Genomic DNA, 17,743 nt, shown 5'->3' with positions numbered 1-17,743 from the left:
ATTGTAACGTCCGGGTCCCAGGGGCACATATCCGCGCTTTGTTTAACATTTTGTGTATCGGAAACCACTTATATATTTAACATGTCTTCAAAATTAATTTTTAATTTGTTTCTTTTTACCTTCATTTGTCTTTTTCTATTCACATATAAGCCTAATAAAGCTCATCCTTGGACTTCCTGACTTGGTTTGAAAATCTAAACTACTTTTAAATTTATCAGTATTTCTGTAATTATATTTTACATTTAACTAAAGAGAGACGCCTAATTACAGCCGTCAAAAATACTATTTTTTGAAAACATAATATGTGGACATTGTACTCGACTCTTACTTATAAATTGAGAAACGGTTGAAAAATAATTTAATGTCTATCAGAGATGAAACGAACCTGATTGAATTGTTTTAAAATACCAATCAATTCCAAATATTCATTTGTAACGTTAAAGAGCGATTGTTCTAGATGGGAGCCCTCCAATCGAGAGTGTAGAGGCTGTCAAAAATGGCGCTCTTAATATTGACGAGTGGACCAGCGAGCGGAGCTCCAATTCACAGGAACAACGAAGTGTGAGTTAATCTATTTCATATTTCTTTTTTGTATATTCTAACTCTTTTTAGATATATGTGGTAATTAATGTTATTAACTTTAATTTATTCGAGTATTTTCGTACTAAACTTACAAGGTTTGAAAAGCGAATGTTTAATATGTAAATAGAAAAAGAGTGGCGCTTTTTATTAAAATTTAAACATATGCTATCATTGAAAGAAAACAATTCTTTAACCGGATTAAATCTATTTGTATTATTTTAAACATATAATTATTTACATAATTTTACCAATTCCGGGGAAATAAATACAGATAACACAACTTTATCTACAGCGGTGATACTTTTGATATTCAACACCTTTTGTCTTCAGTCACCGTGACCACGCACGCTGTAAAGCACGCGAAACGTCGGAAAGTTTAAAATTATGTGAATAATAAGCTTATAATAATACAAATAGCTTTAATTCGGTTAAAAAATTGTTTTCTTTCAATGTGTAAAAGCTATGTTAACCAAAGACAATACTATATATCTATCATGTCTACTTTACTTACAAATCTTCGGATCCTTCGTTGTCTTCTTGGCTGTGATGCCCGATTGTTTAGAGTTCAAAGATTCTATCTCCTCTTGACTTTAATTCTTCTAATTTTATCTATCCATGTGAGATAATAAACTTTTTTGATCAACACATATTCTATTCGATATTGCCATTACATGGCATGATCTTATCATAATAATGATAATGTCGTTAAATGGTTTAGATAAGATTATCTTGGTGGCAAAGATTTTAGATCATCATCATCTATTGACATACTTAAACTATAATTAGATTGTATGTCTTTTAGATATTTTAATCTGGGTTTAAAAATTGTGTGTTACTTTTTCCCACGGTAAAATGTAAAATGATTCCATTAGGTTACAACGATCTTTATACATTTATTATCGACATGTTTCAGTTGTATAAGTCACATTTTCTTTTCACGGATCCTCTAATGATGCTTAAGAAAGATTTTTATCCCAGTCTTTAGTTAAAAATTCTGACATAATATACCAAGGTCGTACACTTGTTTTTTCTTATAGAGAAGCTGCGGTGGTCAAAGCTGCGTAAACTCCATAATGATATAATTATTACAGTCGTTGGCGTCGCCCAAAAGTACGTCGAGCAAAGCAACATTAAGTACAGCAACCTTAAGCAGAAGGGAACACTTAATTGCAGAAGAAATTCCGGGACCAGAGAGTTGTGTATAATGGAAATCCTGTAAATGTATTGTATGTTGACTGTGAAAATTGTGATAATGTAAATACAGATTAGGAATTATTTTTGTTGTTTCTTTATACGCAATTAGATTCCATAAGCAATTAATATTGATTATCCTCAAGTATATCTCACATGCGCAGGGTCTCATTTGCGATAATATTTAGTGTTTTATAGGGTAAGTATCTGAACTTATTTAAGAGTATTATAGGACTGATATTGCTTTTCAAAATGAACTGATATTGCTTTTCTACTTATTCTTAGATTTCGTTTATTTGCCAAGATAGTGGCACAGTGGTTAGATGGATCAACTACAAATATCGGCACAATCAGCCATATATATAGGCAAGCAAATGTCATATCAGTTTTTACAATGTCATATAATGAGAACATTCAATTATGTCAAAGTTAAATTATTTACAATTGGTGACAAATCTGTGGTTCAAATACTCGCCTACGCTATAAAGGCACCTTGCCTTTAAAATCAGTGCACCAGGCAGTAATGTATAACTTCTAGGAAGGTGATTAAATAGTTTTATAGCCATGGCGTTACAATTTTTTGCATATATCGCGGTGGAGCATACAGGGACCCACAGCCTACTGAATATATACAAAAAAACTTCATAAAAATCGGCTAAGCCGTTGAAGAAGGAGTTTAGTAATAGGCGTGTTTATAATATTTTAATTTAAATAAAACATTTAAAGGGATGAAATTAATAAACTGGCTGTGCAGTTATTTCTCAGGCAATTGTTGATCAGTACGAAACTTGTGTCTGATATCGTACGAGTAGCAGAGTTTCGACCTTGACGTGGAGTCACGGATCGAGGTCGCCTTGATATACTCCAATTAGGGTTAACCGAAGAAGACACAAGTCTGCGCGAAATACACGCTTCGTCACTCTGTCACTTCTCTCTTCGAAAACACTCTCCTTAAAGCTTTAGCTAGCATATAAATACTGGACGTTGACATATTTCCGGTCGTTTAAAAAAAGGCTCAATGTGCTCAGCAAGGCGAGACGATATTTCACTCCGGGCCACCGCTTTTAGAATCGTAAAAAGAAAGCGCAAATTCCACCTAACCCACCAGCTCTTACACTTGACCGTAGTCAACTAAGAGCGGTTGAATAGTCGACGACCAGTCACTTTATGAACGGCTTGATCCCTTGGTTAGATGGTGATGACTCTTTAGATCTTCTACTGCATTAACCGTGGAGAGTCTTCAGAGAAGTTTTTCGGATTAATCTGCCGCTGAGATTCTTCATCGGACGTATACTCTACGTTCGTAGTTCCAGTACTTAGCGTAAAACCAGTATATAAGTACCAATACCTAGCTAGAATTATAAAGTTATAAAAGACCATATGTTTGCGCTGAGAACTTATCTTGTGTACCTATTTTCCCTTCTTCTAAATCATATGAATTCTCTGTAAACTTATTGTTATGATTACAAAGATTATTAAAACGAATCACATACACATTTACCTTTTTCAATTTTATAGTTACCATATATAAACGTACGGATTTGGAAAACATAATGTCTCATTTATTATTAATTACACCACTGATAGTTTATTATAAGATTAAACAACATTGGTAACGTATTTCTACAACGATTGTAAGATAACAATCAAAATTAGTTTTTGTGTTTCAATATAAGTAAACAAATATTAGCACATGTGTGTATAGATCTGGAGCCAAAGTGGACACAAATTTTCCGAGTTTGTGCTCATTTGCCTCATCATTTATCATTGAGTTGCCGAGGAATCCTCCAATTAAGATTCTCTTTACCGTTTGCTGGAAAAAAGAAAAAATACGCTGAAAAGGAACAGTCGTCACATGTGTTTACGAAGATTCATGACCCCCAAATTTATCCTCACCCTAACAAACCGTTTGTGAGCTTCTTCATTGCGAAATATTTTTGTAAATTAAGTACAGTTAGATATAAATCACACCCTTAGCGCCTCATCTAATTTATTTAATGATGGTTGGTATTTTTTTTCTTGTTAAAAGTAGTGCCTTTTCGATTCAGTGGAATCTGAATACCTATTTACTACATTTGATCAGTGATATAAATATACATGTTTATATGTATAAAGATTTTTACTGGTGGTGACCGGTCGGACTTGAATTCGTGTATACGGTGATGTTAGTTATTTCGACTATGTATTTGCGTGTTGTTCCCACGCAAATGTTAGTGCGTGCTCCTATTTCACTATGCCTCCTACTGATAGAGGATCTTTGACAATCTGAGACAAATCTTTGTTTTTAATTTATTATTATTTATTACTTAATATGTCATGTGGAACATGGTGTAATGGTTGCAGCTCCTTACAAACGTTATGTAAAACAAAAAAAAACTTGTCGATTAAAAAGAGTGGCGGAGTGTTTATTGCCAGTTCTCCTCTTCCGTTCTACACCCTTGATTTGAGAACTGGCAGTAAATGTAAAATTAGAAGCATTTAATGTATATTTCTTTTTTTGACGTTTATAAGTGAGCATTGTGTTACCTATATGAATTAATGATTTTTGACTTCTAATAAAGTTTATATTAATTTGTCTATAGTAATTGTTTTTATTTATATCTTGATCTGTTTTGCTTGCAACGTCGTAATTCCATGTATAACAGTAATTTATACATGTCTGAATTATGTTCTATTTAGGGTAAAAATTGTGCATTGTGTGTAAATAATTTATCCCGGAGTTGGATCGTTTGCTAGTCAGCTATCGAGACATAGAATTTTATTTAAAGCTCTTAAAAAAGTAGGTAAGGTACGAAATAAAACAATAATATGTGAGCGGCGAAGCGTGCAAGGGCGCGAGGTGTTTTACAAAGTAACGCTCCCACTCGGGAGTGTATCTAATGTACATAAGAGAAAAACTATTTAGCTAAATCTTCACCGTACAGATCAAAGTAGAGGCGTAAACTATAATCTCACATAATTTAGGTGGCCTATAAATTCACTCACCTATAAGGACCCGTAAAATTTGGTAGGTTGATTGAGTTAGTATTTTTATTGTTTAGGGTCGCGAATCAATGGTGAATGTTTGAGTAATAAAAGCATTTTACGATTGTTTTCACAGAAGATTTTGTCGCCCGTGAAATGCTCTACCACACTCATTTTCTTCCTAAGCCAAGTCGAGCGACGCACTTAAGATACATTATTTTAATGGACAATACTTTTTACACGGCTCTCGAAGCTAAATCACGTGTCCCAGTTTTATAATACTCGCAAACTCATGTAAATAATGTAACTGAGAATAGTCGTGTATATGTGGTTTCATATGTACTCTTATTGTTAAAATAACTTACATTAAAGAGATGAGACACGCCGTAAAGGATACTAGGAAATTGTTTTCCACCAGTAATTAAAAGAAATTCAAATTGCCTGCGAAATAAACCATATCATTTTTTTATTGATAACATACACGACGACATAGTGATGCTTTTATCGCTACTTTGGAGGGATGGGGGGCAAGCATAAGTGGACTAAACGTACACGGTCTAAGTAAATTTCAATGTCTTTGCAACCACAATATATATACTAAGAAATACCGCCTACAAAGAAGTCAGAATTGGTTTTGAAAAGGGGTATGGAAATGCTACTCGTCGGAAATGATGTCAATACTATACCATACAAAAATAAATCAATTAGATTTATTTATTTTATTCATTTATTATTTTATTTATTTTATTAACACTACGTTACATTACAATATAAAAATTGAGTATAATTCCAGAAACCACTGTGAGTAAAGAAAAGAAAAATGTATTGAATTACATAAGGTAGGCTAGAAGTGAAAATATACATATATAGTTATAAAGAAGAAGCTAAACTGATACTGGATACATGACAAAACAAAAAGTAAAAAGTGCACTTGAATCACGATAATCCAATTCAAGTCTCACGTCAGTTAGTAGTTAGTACGAAAGTTAGGGATACGATGTGGACAGGTAATGTTTGTACAGAAGAAATTTAAAGGAAGATAGAGAAGGAGCTAAGCGAATAGGGACGGGAAGTGAATTCCATAGCCTAACTGCAGGAAGGAATTCCTTAAAGGAATCGCCAAGAAAGGAGGAGTTATGAGATGGGATTTCAAGGGTATAGTTTTCGGAAGAGCGTAAGCTATAGTTATGGGCGCCCAAAACTTTGAAAACATCTTTGAGATAGGAAGGAGTTTTAGGGTTGAACAGGATGGAATATAGGAGGTGGAGAACATGAGCATCACGTCGCTGACGAATGGGTAACCAGCCTAGCCGCTTACGGAACGCAGAGATATTGTCGTACTTTCTTAGACCGAATATAAATCGGATACAGAAATTTTGGAGACGATCTAGTTTATTTAGCAATTCCTCGTTTAGATCGGAGGAGCAAGAATCGGTGTAGTCCAGTAAAGACAGGAGAAGAGATTGTGGCAGTGCGGTTTTAGTACTACCGAACGGAAGGATACTGGAGGCACCGTACAATTTGCGGCTAACTTCTTCAATATGCTGCTCCCAGGATAAATTTGGATCAAATAAAACCCCCAAATATTTTACTGTACGGTTAATATTTTAAGTTACACCGTCGATATGGACAGGGGGTATCCTGGCCCAATCAATTCTCGTCGTGAAATATTTATTCACACTTCGTTGTACTAAAAAATACAAATACATAATAAATAAAAAATATGAGGGAGGCAATGGGGAGCCTCATCGCTAATAAGCGATCTCTCCCAGGCAAGGGAAAAACTAAAGAAATAAATAAAATGATAAGTAAAGTGCAAGGAGGGCATAACTGAACGTTATTTAAAAAAAATATAGAACTTAACCAAATTTCAGATAAAAGGGAGTTTTAGGATTGAAAATAATTGAATAGAAGTTGAAGAAGATGACCATCACACGTGAGTCAAATGTAGCCACCCGAGCTGCCTGCGGTAATTAGGCACATGGTAGTCATATTTCCTAAGAACAAATATGAAACGTATGCAGAAATTCTGGAAGCGTTCGATCATGTCAAGTTGCTCCTCATTTATATCAGAGGTGCATGAGTCCGCATAATCGAGAATATGAAGCAGAAGAGTTTGCACTAATATAGTTTTAACGTGGATAGGAAAGAAATTAGAAACACGTCTCAGAGAAATTCATTAGAAGCGGCGTAAAGTTTGAACTGATTTCCTTTACATGATGACCCCAGGGATAACGTATGATCGAAGAAGACCCCAAGGTTTTTAGAAACCTTATTGAGAGCCAAGGCCACGCCATCATTTACTTCTACGAATAAAGAGGCCAGCAAACTCTTGGAATGATCTGTTCTTCTGCTATATCGAAATAGGTATTTTATTTACTTATTTTCTATTTAACTGGTAATTTTTACATAAAATATTCCTGGAACATGGTGCTTAGTAATAATATAATATTTATTACATGAGTTTTGTAACCTAACATTAGAAACGCAAACAAATGTTAGTAATTACCGAATACAAATGCCTAGTTGGTTTTTTCTTGGCCCTTATTTTATATTAGTTTTAAGCTCGTGTTTTAAACAATTAAAGCCAGTTTAAACATCTCAACTAGAACCGCCACGGAACTCATGTGTTTTGTGTGTATTTTTTGAAATATATTTAATAAATCTTGTTTTTGTCCGTGACTAACCACGAAGACGTGCAAAGGAAGTATGATAGATATTATCTTCTTAGTGTTCAAAATAATTTACATTTTATTATCCGATATTTATCTGATCAGTACGATCAGTATTTTGATAGTGAATTTGTATATAAGCACGGAAAACTGTAACGGTCTAGTAAGCCCAGCGAAAATGAAGACAACAATAGTGCTCCTCACTCTAGTATGCCTTGGGTGTGCAGCACCTAAGGAAAAGAAGAACTTCCAGGACTACTTTGAGGAATTCTTGGCAATCAGTGAAGCTTTAGAAGGTGCTCATTTGGGCCGCCAGACAGGAAATTACATGGGATTCGATACATTCCGTGCGGGTCTCAACGCTATTGACGCTCCAATTAAGTATCAACAACTAGCCAAAGATTTAGAAAGTGTGCCTGAGTACAAAGCAGTGAGTAACGCATTAAGTCTAAAACAATATTTGTGGAGTTCTCCTCATACATCTCCCCTGCAACTATAATACCGCAGCCTATTTGCTTTGCTTTGTTTTTGTTTACTGTACAAATATAAGATTGTTTTTCTTAAATTTACAGCTTACAGACTTCTTGAAGAATCTGACAATCGATGTCAACTACTATGTCAAACGTTACGAAGACTACGTTAGCAGAGTAAACTCATTTAACCCCGACAGTTCCAAGAGCGGCCAGCACAGTAGACAGCGTCGTCACCCTATCACTGGATCTACTCTGGATACCAGCATCGTGGACACTGTCAGTATGCTTCCAAGGAGACAGCTCCGTCAGCTCTTCCACGAAAAGATGGCTCACGATGAATTCTTCAGAAGCGTAATTGAGGCAATTAAAAGCGATAGATTTAAACAACTCTATAACGCTCTTTGGGCTAATAGAACTTTCAGGAGTGTTGCCAACGCACTGGAAGATAATGCATTATCCCTAAAATACCTGTTTGAAGAATTACTTCCAGCATTCTTTGGACAAAACACGCCACTTTACGTTTCTTTTCAAATGCAATTTGACGAATTTTTGGACATAATTATTGCCTTGGAGGGTGACTATTTCGTCCGTCAAGTAGTACTAGCCTACAGTGTTTTTCCAGAATTCTTGGAAGCCTTGAATTATGTTAACAATATCAGTTTGATAAACCTGTACCAACAGGTTGTATCGCAAGCTGATATAAGGCCGGTAAGTTCCGTTGGCATACAAAATAACAGTTGTATTATTACTTCTACGATTGAAGATATTCTAATAATATTTTTTCCAGGTTGATGGCTACCTAAGAAGAAACGATCTATTTATTGCGTACTATATCGATCGCTTCCAGCTGCTCGTAAGTAAGTAATCAAAATATACAGCACATATTTATACATTTTATTCGATTTCTACTATACTCAGTATAAAATCATAACGTGTTTCTCATTTATAGAGTACTTCGTCGAAGACCTGTTAGCCGATCAAATAAAAGAAGTTCAAAGTCACGACAAACACACGAGGCAACGTCGTCACCCTATCACCGGAAGGACGTTATACACTTGCATTGTGGATACCGTAAGTTTAATGCCAAGGAAACAACTACGTCAACTGTATGACTATAAATATGCTACGGACAAAGTCTTCAAAAGTACCATCGAAGCCCTGAAGAGTGAAGAATGGCAACAATTTTACAAAAAGCTTTGGGAAGACAAGAAGTTCAACGAAATTGTATCTACATTGGCAGAGCACGACCTGGATGTGAAGTACCTCTTTGAAGAGTTGGGACCAGCGCTTTTCGGACAAAATACGCCTATCTATTTCTCTTTCCAAAACCAGTTCGATGAGTTTTTGGACATCATCGTGCAATCAGAAGGTGATAACTTCGTGAGTCTCGTGGAATCTTACATGAACTTCCCCGAATTCAGAAACAGCTTGGAGTTCCTCGATAAAGTTGATCTTCTTGATTACTACAAAACATTTGCCCAAACTGTGCCGGCCTTCATAACGGTAAGTTACTATTAAAAAATAGTTTTTTTTCGTAAAATTAAACTCAGACCTTGCACTGGATTAAATACAAATAAATTTAATTAATTATTATTTGTTTCAAGGTCGACAGATACCTTAAAGGAAAGGACATCTTCGTGGCTTACTATATGGACCGTTTGAAATTAGTTTCTGGTAAGTTTGTTTATTATTAATCATATAATGAACGCAAAATGCAATTTTAACCTCCACAATGAACAGAAATGAAAACAATTTTGTGTTTGTATTATTATAATATCAGATCAAATACAATATTGTTAAAATTGTAATCATAATTTTTTGTGAAGGTTAATTTTAAAAGACACTTAGGACCGAATGATTACAGGAGACCTAGAACCTATGTCATTTTTAATATTCTAGGTTACATCAACTCAAACGTCACTTTTGACGGATTTGGAGAGGCCGCTTACACTAACACCCGTGTTGTTTCCGTTTCTGGCACTACCATGAGAAGTTTCATGGAAGATGTTGCTAAGCTATTCCCCAAGACCAAGCTGGATGCTTTATATCAAGAGAAACTAGCTGAGAATAAGGAATTCCTAACCGCTATTGAAGGTCTCCGTGCTAATGAATGGAATGAGTTATACGAAACTCTCTGGAGGGATGAGACGTTTAAGGAGTTGGCGGACCAGTTCTCTGAGAATGACTTTGATTTGAGATACGTCATTGAAAAATTCGTCCCAACCCTCTGGGGACAATAAGGAGTAAATTTCAGTTTACGCCTGTTAGATTAATTATTGTGATGTGATTTTGTTAAAAGCTCTCTAATTGAATAAAACTATTTTGCATTTACATTTGGCTTTCATTAAATCGTTTATAGAACAACTACTTTACAGACTGCACAAAGACACACAGTTACTCATATCAATTAAGCAAGCAATTTTCTTTATATAATATATTCTTAACGTACGTTAAGTTCGGTGGCGGTTAATGGAGGGATGTTCAAACAAATGAAACACTTTGTTTGAAGCTAAGTGTCAACTGTCTTGAACCATTAAACAAGAGGTTATATAAAATTAAATAAGGGGTTATGGGGTTGCGACGCTAGACTAACAAAAAACTATCTTGACTTATTTACGGATTCTTAAATCGTAAATATATATTATAATATTAATATAAATATAACGAATATAAGTGATGTCGACCTATTGAACAATCTCAAACGAAACGAAACGAGAATATTATATTATAATTTATGAGTGTATGAAAAACTAAAGGGCTCATTAATTAAATATATTTATTGGTTTCAGCCTCTTTATTGATCAAGTAGAAATTTAATTGATTGGAATAAATATGTTTTTATTTAAATAATATATTGACATCCAGGGAATCTACGAATATGAAATTGTCTATCAATCCCATTGGAGTTTTCGAAACTTATTGTATTACTAGGTGTACATTTTGATCACTCAGACATTTTTAGTTTTATAAGCATGGTAATTTTCTGAATCGCCGGAGTTGGTACCCGAGAGTATTGCCAGACGTAGGCACTCTCTTCAACAGTTATATTGCATTCATTCGTTTCATAGCAATTAACCTGTACTCAATGTACTGCGATGTACACCTGTACAGTGATGCGCAAAACCAGATCCTTTACCTCTGCAACTCTAGCCAACGTTACACCACTAATGGTATCTTGTAGGCAATCATGCTTTTGAGAAAGATATGACTTTGCATTTAACAAATTTATCCCCGCAAAAATTTAGAATACATATATATGTAACGTTAGATTATATAGCACGTACTAAATCATTAAAATATATTAGCCATATTATTTATAAATACATCAAATAATATAGCGAAATAATTTATCAAAATATAGTATTAGGAGTAAGTATCGTTTAAAATAGCTATACAACTACATGGGACATACGTTACATACATTTCTTATACAGATGTACAAACTTAAAATGTGCGCTTACAATATTCTTTGTAAAATTATCGAGAAAGATATTTTCTTATGTACACAAAATTTAAATATTCCGTTGAATATGTTAAAAATAATTTATTATTGTATATGACTTGACTGGTGGCCGGTGTCCAAGGACCGGGGAGATGATAAATCTTCATTTGCCTTGTTCGCACATCCGACCCGCCCCACCCAATTAGTTAACCCACGGCTGACATTACGCTCTACATACTCGGATTTCCGCTGTGGTCAACTATATCCATTTTCTTTATTCTTGAACAAGTGTTTCTAACTATGCCACGTAATTGTAACCGCCCTTTATGTACATATAATATATAATTTAAGACTGAGGAGAAGAATTCTATTATACAGTAAGGGTGGTACAGATAGCCAATATATACTTAATCATGAGAGTTTAATTATAGCTGAGGTTCTGTGTAATTATTAGATGTTTGGCTTACATGGCCTTAATAAATGTGTACGATCAGTGTTAGTTGACCAGACTGGCGTCATTCAACCTGAGATCATTAATTTATTTATTTTCGTGGCGTATGCGCAAATAATACTGTCTCATACTCATACGAAAACAACCAGAACATCAAAGAGCTAAAAAAGCGATGGTGTGTTTTACGCGTAACTGATCACCTACAAACGAAAATAAATTAAGAAATAAGATGATTTACAATAAGATATTTTTTATGTATTAATGCGTCTGTACACGGTAACAGCTATTACGCTATATATATTTTAAATCTGTATTTAGGGTTCATATATGATCTAAGACATCATTTACAAATTATAGTTTATCGAGAGTATTTTGACTGAGTTTTTCTTCAGATTAAAATAATTCACAAGTCACATCTAAGCACAAGCTGAACGGAAAAGTGTATAAATGGCATCAACTTCGACCATACCCTTTATTTATTACATTACCTACAATGTACGCCGGAAAGTAAAAAGCTTCGCCAGTTTCACCAATAAACATCAATAATTATTATAAGCACCTGGTTAATATTGATCAACGTTATAGGCTGATTCATGAATAAATAATTATGAAAACAATAATTATTACTACAGTTTCACGTGGAATTAATATTTATTTTTGGGCTTTATAATCAGGGAAATCCAATAGGTAAACACTTCGAAGTAATTAATGCGGTACAAGATTTATTTTAAATGTAATATGAGGCAGGCAACGGTCAGGAGGCTCAGCTGATGTTAAGTGATACCGTCACCCATAAACGGCCTTATAGCTTAGCGGTCTTTGTATGTGACTGCTGTGGTGAGGGGTACTGGGTTCGATTCCCACGACGACGTTGAGGTGATACGGATGGCATTTCGTATTCTGCCTAGTGTTACAATCAAAACTAACACTAGTTTCGGCCTCACGTTTCGTGATATTTTTTTATTAATAGGCGGCCTATTATATTACCAGTCTTCTGTGTCAGACAAACGTCGATCTTTGAGTACAGTGTTTTCCTTCACTATATGAGCGAGTGTTATTTCCAACCTAAAAAGGTGTGTATAGCGACATCTCCAATCTAAGCTTACAAATCACTGCCATAATGCCATACCCTGAAAAGAAATAATTCCGGTCGCTAAGGACGTATAGAACTTCTCGACCTTATCCACTCGGGCCGGCAAGTTAATTGTTAGACTGAACGAGGATCCTCCATGTAGGAACAGAACACTATACACTTCACAATTTCGAACGACGACCTAAGCCAAGCCAGGCCAATTTAATTGATTATTTGTGTGAACGAACTATAGCCATATATTTTGTGACAATTGGCCATCGGCAAATGGAGAAAGAAAGACATGGCTAGAGATATTTGGAGAAAGCTGAAGCAGTCCTTTCTTTTCGATCAATGGTTCTGAAGTGAAACATGTGTGTGTACTTTTATGTACACGCGTTAGAAGTTATACATCTTCCGCCTTATTCTACGTTTGTAGAAAAATGACACTAGCAATAGAAAAATGGTATTTAATACATTGAACGCATTATCTAGTTGAATAAAGTTTATTTAGATATCACAAAAATATTTCTACATAATTTAAAACATTGTCATTTTTTTTTAAATGTTGACTATGCTAACTTCAGGGTGTCGGTTTTTTGTGTTGGTGTGCGTGCACATCGTAAAAGTTTACTATCATAATTTTTCCCTAACGCGCCAAAAGAAGTATAACTTCAAAAAATTATATTACAAATCTAAACTGTACATTTGTAAAGATAAATAAACGGGCTTTATTATTATTAATCGGTTAACAGTATTGCGTTTTGCTTGAAGCCATTTAATAAATATGTGCTAATGTATATTCCAAAGCAATGCCTGTAATTTATATCAATCAGCCATTTGTAATATTTACAGCCCTGCCATTCTGAGACAAGTAAAGTTTAGGTTGAAAAAGATTTTGAATTTCGACAAAATACGCCGTGTTTAGTTCCGAAATTGCATTGGATGGATGCCAATGTAATAATTGGGTACCATAAATACGTGCCAACTCATGAATCTCATGTTTTTTTTCTTATCCCAACTAGGCTTCGCACCGGTGTCTACGATCATATAGGTCAACAACAATACGCATACAATACTTATATGATTACTAGTAAAATAATTTGTTTTTCATAGCAACATCATATTTCTTCAATTGCTTGGGTGCTGGCGAGCATTTAAGTATATGCTCGTATTACATTGCTGCATACCACGCCACTGTGGTTAATGGTCAATATCATTTAGAGAACGAAGAAAATCTATAAATCAAACAATTTACTTACTGACTTTAACCAATACAGTACGTTGAAGTCTGTGAATCTGAAGAAAAGTATTATGGCTGATTAATGCGATTTTTCGTAGTATGACAATTTTTTAAAAAAATTTATTGATCTGTAAACATAATATGAATTCCGATTTGAAAAAAATTAAAAATGGTCTGCTTTCCATAAGAACTAAATATAAATATTGTATTTTGTAATTTGCTTGAAATATAAACAACAGTCAAACAGTTTATCGACACATTTGAAATTCTCTTAGAAAACGCAGCGCTGCTATGGTAGTAGACTATTTTTCTGTGGCCTATAATTCAGGGGTTTTACATATATTTTTTTAAATTATAAAAAATCTTTTTTCTTTTGACGGTTTTTTTTGCCTTAAAGGCAGACACAATGATATAGTATACCTTTTTACCATCCTCTCGGGTCTTTAATACTAAGAAGTATATCGTATGTATATTTCTTTATCTAGAAATGATATTTATTTATAAACAGTGATAAATTGAATCTATCAGTTGGCTTAAAATGATTACTATATGACTACTATTAAGATATGATAAAAAGAAAATCAAAATAATTACAACGTACAGATAAAGCTAATCGATTAAAATTTAAATATTTTTACTCTCATGCCTTTGCTATTCTCGCATCTTTAATACCTTTTGCCTGTATTTCTTTTCTCTGTCAAAATTTGTTTGACATTATTTTTGAAGTAAAGCTTTTTTATCGGCCTTGTAAAAAAATACAGTCACATTTTTAGTAATAATTCTAATACAATTAATGAAATTCTGTAATAATCTTAGTAGTAATAAGGTAAAATGAAATAATTGTATTATTTGTCATTGTATATTCATGTCTATGATAATAAAAGCCTTTTGTTAAACATTATCCAATTTAACTTTATTTAACCAATTTCAGTAAAGTTGCATATAGTAGATCATTTTTCGAAAAATAAGGTTATAAAGAAGTTTCACTTCTTACGTGTGTACACTAGTACACGCACACATTATTTATTGGTCAGACAGCAATCGGGTATGGGGCATCTTGGACGGGGCCGGGGCCGGCGGGTTCGAATAAAATGGTAACTACCATCCATGGACACCTGCAGTGTCGGGGGCTAGCAGGTGTGTTGCCGACCTTCCAGGGATAGTATGACTCCTGAGTCGGTCATCGGTTCCGAAAAATACCCACAGCGAGATGTGTTACGGAACGCCAGATGTCGGATGGAAAAGATCAAATTTCGCGTTTTGCCTCGACGACCGATGATGGGATTCATCCGTAGGTAAGGCAGTACAAATAATTCTTCTGAGCACTTCCCATGATAAATGACTGGCTGAGGCTTTAAAGGGCGTGTCTTTAAATAATCGTACTACGACGCAGGGATAATTTTTAGTGTTAAACGCGCCGACTTGTGTCTTCATTGAGTGAAATTCGACTTAATTTAGTTGACTCCAGTCTGAGATTCCATGTAATAGGGTCTCGATTTGAGACACAAGTTTGCTCTGCTCGATATCCGAGAAATATTACCACGGCTGGTGTCCACTGCTGCCATCCGCATAGTTTCATTGCTTGACTGCAATATATTATTGATATGCAGGAAAAGCCGTGATAGACAAAGTACACAGCTTAGGGGAACTATAGCTATTATGAGTGGTAAGTCGGAACACGTACTGTCGGAACGACCTAGATGTTTCATTATGGCCCCAAAACTAGACATCCATTTGCTCAATTTATGAGCCCATAAGCCATTTTGAAAGAAGCTTATGCTAAACCCGATCGAAGGCTTTCGTAATGTTGTAAGTGAATGAGGTAAGCTAAAAGATCACCAGCTGTAAGACCCTGGAAACTGTACGACATGATAAGTAGCATCACTATTCTTTAGTTATTGTTACGGAGATGGGGTGAATGAAATGTTTCTCGATTTGTCCACAAGTTAGAGACGTTTTCAGTAAGCAAAAATGTGATTTATGACCGTTTCAGGAAAGGTTTACATATTAGAAAATTCTAATTTTCAGAACAGTTACCCTTGTTTTCAGGTTTTTAAAATATTATTTCAGACAGTTTCAGAACATGTCGTCGAGTATTACAGTTTTGAGGACCTGTTTTCAGGCGTTTTCAGGACAAGTTGTACCCTACCCTTTATTAAAGGAATATTCTAGACCGAATTTTCTAGGTAAGGCAAAGGACGGATTGATACGCGAGAGAGAGAAAAGATCGGCACCTTCTCGACGCCAGAATATAACCGTCCCGAAACGCGACTAATTAATTCCGTTTCGAGTACGATACTATAAGATTAAGATCGAAGAGATAAAGTGCGAAAAATGAAGACAAGTGATACAGCACAGTGTGAAGTACGCGTAATTAAAGTGAATATAAGAAATATATAAGAAAATTTGCGTTTTTTTAGTGTAAACAAATTCCTCGTTGATTTATTTATTTTTAAATAGAATCTCTGAATCTACGTCGTTTTCTGTCCGATCCCCTAGATCGTAACAATATTATATAATTAGAATATAGATCTGAAAAAAGTCTTACAAAATCTTATCCTGACAATATGTATTGCTTATGGAGTATTTCAAAGGTACCTACTCGTTTCGGTTCGGTAACCCTTTCCCATAGTTCTATTATATGTTGGCTGTTATTATCTCCGTGCATTCATGCAACGACCCTTTATCATTTAACTTCCAACAACATGAAGTAGCAAGTTACCCATGCGTGTTAAGATTTCGCCCTAAACTTGTAGAATAGTTTAGCCAAAATCCAAGTTATTATTAACTGCACATAAATTGGTCCCTGGGTAGACACTGTGCTGAATCTTAATCAACAATACTAAAACTTAGAATTTATAATATTACCTACATTCGTTAATAATATTGGTATTACAAAATGAGGTAACAATTACGTGTATATGTACGCTGAAAGGGTGACAATTACGTATGTATTTTTTATGCAAAAAATGGCCACTGAATAATAATGACAAAAAATATACAGCTTAGATTTTTTTTAACGTTATAAACATTATTTTTATCTCGTTATACTATACGAGCATATCATATATCCTAGCTACCTTCAGTACTCATGATCAAAACCCCTTCACGGGTAAAGGCTTTCTCCAGTTATTTCCAACTGAGAGTCAGTTATGGCTCAGTCTATGGCTTTCTTTCTCCATTCGCTTCCTACTACCGCTTCTATTACTTCTGTCCCCCCTTTTTTGCGGCGCCCTCTTTTCCTTCTTCCTCTTGGTACTTCCATACGGGATATGGAAATACCAGATACCCTTAAAAATCTGTCAAGATCTCCTACATAACGTTTAATTTACAAGCACTGTGATACGAGAACTATTTCACTCATAATATTGGCTTTTTGGACTTTTTTTCAAAATGGCTGTGCTCGATTTTGCTCGTGCAAACTCAAAAAGAAATGGCTGTTAGTGTCAGTGTCGTGGTCGTGTCCGCATGTTGTAGGGACGGCACAGTTTTGATACTTATGTATGTAAAATATATAATTTGTAAAGGATGCTACTTAGGCTATAAAAATAAATTTGCCTTAAATAATGAAAGAGTAATACCAAACTCTTAAATTATATCAAAATCGTTAATCGTTCAATAGCTTCTGAGTTTCATCATCAGAAGTCGAGCCATAA

At 34.7% G+C, this 17,743-nt stretch overlaps 2 protein-coding genes across 2 annotated transcripts in view; both read left to right on the top strand.

Moving 5' to 3' along the window:
- The window catches only part of LOC123716405 (neural cell adhesion molecule 1-like), a 104,907-nt gene extending 103,050 nt beyond the window's left edge, over positions 1 to 1,857 (top strand). The window contains exons 17-18 of the mRNA XM_045672134.1: positions 458 to 561; positions 1,674 to 1,857. Coding sequence (XP_045528090.1) covers positions 458 to 561; positions 1,674 to 1,787 — 218 coding nt within the window. The 3' untranslated portion in view covers positions 1,788 to 1,857. The remainder of the gene's footprint in view (positions 1 to 457; positions 562 to 1,673) is intronic.
- A 5,725-nt stretch (positions 1,858 to 7,582) lies between these two features.
- LOC123716192 lies at positions 7,583 to 10,213 on the top strand. Its single transcript, XM_045671803.1, has 6 exons — positions 7,583 to 7,839; positions 7,982 to 8,590; positions 8,670 to 8,739; positions 8,832 to 9,385; positions 9,487 to 9,556; positions 9,782 to 10,213. Exons 1-6 carry the CDS (start codon positions 7,588 to 7,590, stop codon positions 10,120 to 10,122), a joined length of 1,896 nt encoding a protein of 631 aa, XP_045527759.1. The 5' UTR covers positions 7,583 to 7,587; the 3' UTR covers positions 10,123 to 10,213.
- Positions 10,214 to 17,743: the final 7,530 nt, after the last annotated feature.

Source organism: Pieris brassicae, chromosome 11, assembly GCF_905147105.1.
Source record: "Pieris brassicae chromosome 11, ilPieBrab1.1, whole genome shotgun sequence".
Taxonomy (NCBI): domain Eukaryota; kingdom Metazoa; phylum Arthropoda; class Insecta; order Lepidoptera; family Pieridae; genus Pieris; species Pieris brassicae.
Note: the sequence above shows the minus strand (reverse complement) of the source record. Positions and strands in the feature narration are given on the sequence as shown.

What these genes read in the sequence shown, in the direction of transcription:
- LOC123716192 (XM_045671803.1), top strand. Translation starts at nt 7,588, where the DNA reads ATGAAGACAACAATAGTGCTCCTCACTCTAGTATGCCTTGGGTGTGCA. An exon ending in CGCAAGCTGATATAAGGCCG is followed by an intron (nt 8,591 to 8,669) that starts GTAAGTTCCGTT and finishes TATTTTTTCCAG; the next exon opens with GTTGATGGCTACCTAAGAAG. An exon ending in TCGCTTCCAGCTGCTCGTAA is followed by an intron (nt 8,740 to 8,831) that starts GTAAGTAATCAA and finishes TCTCATTTATAG; the next exon opens with AGTACTTCGTCGAAGACCTG.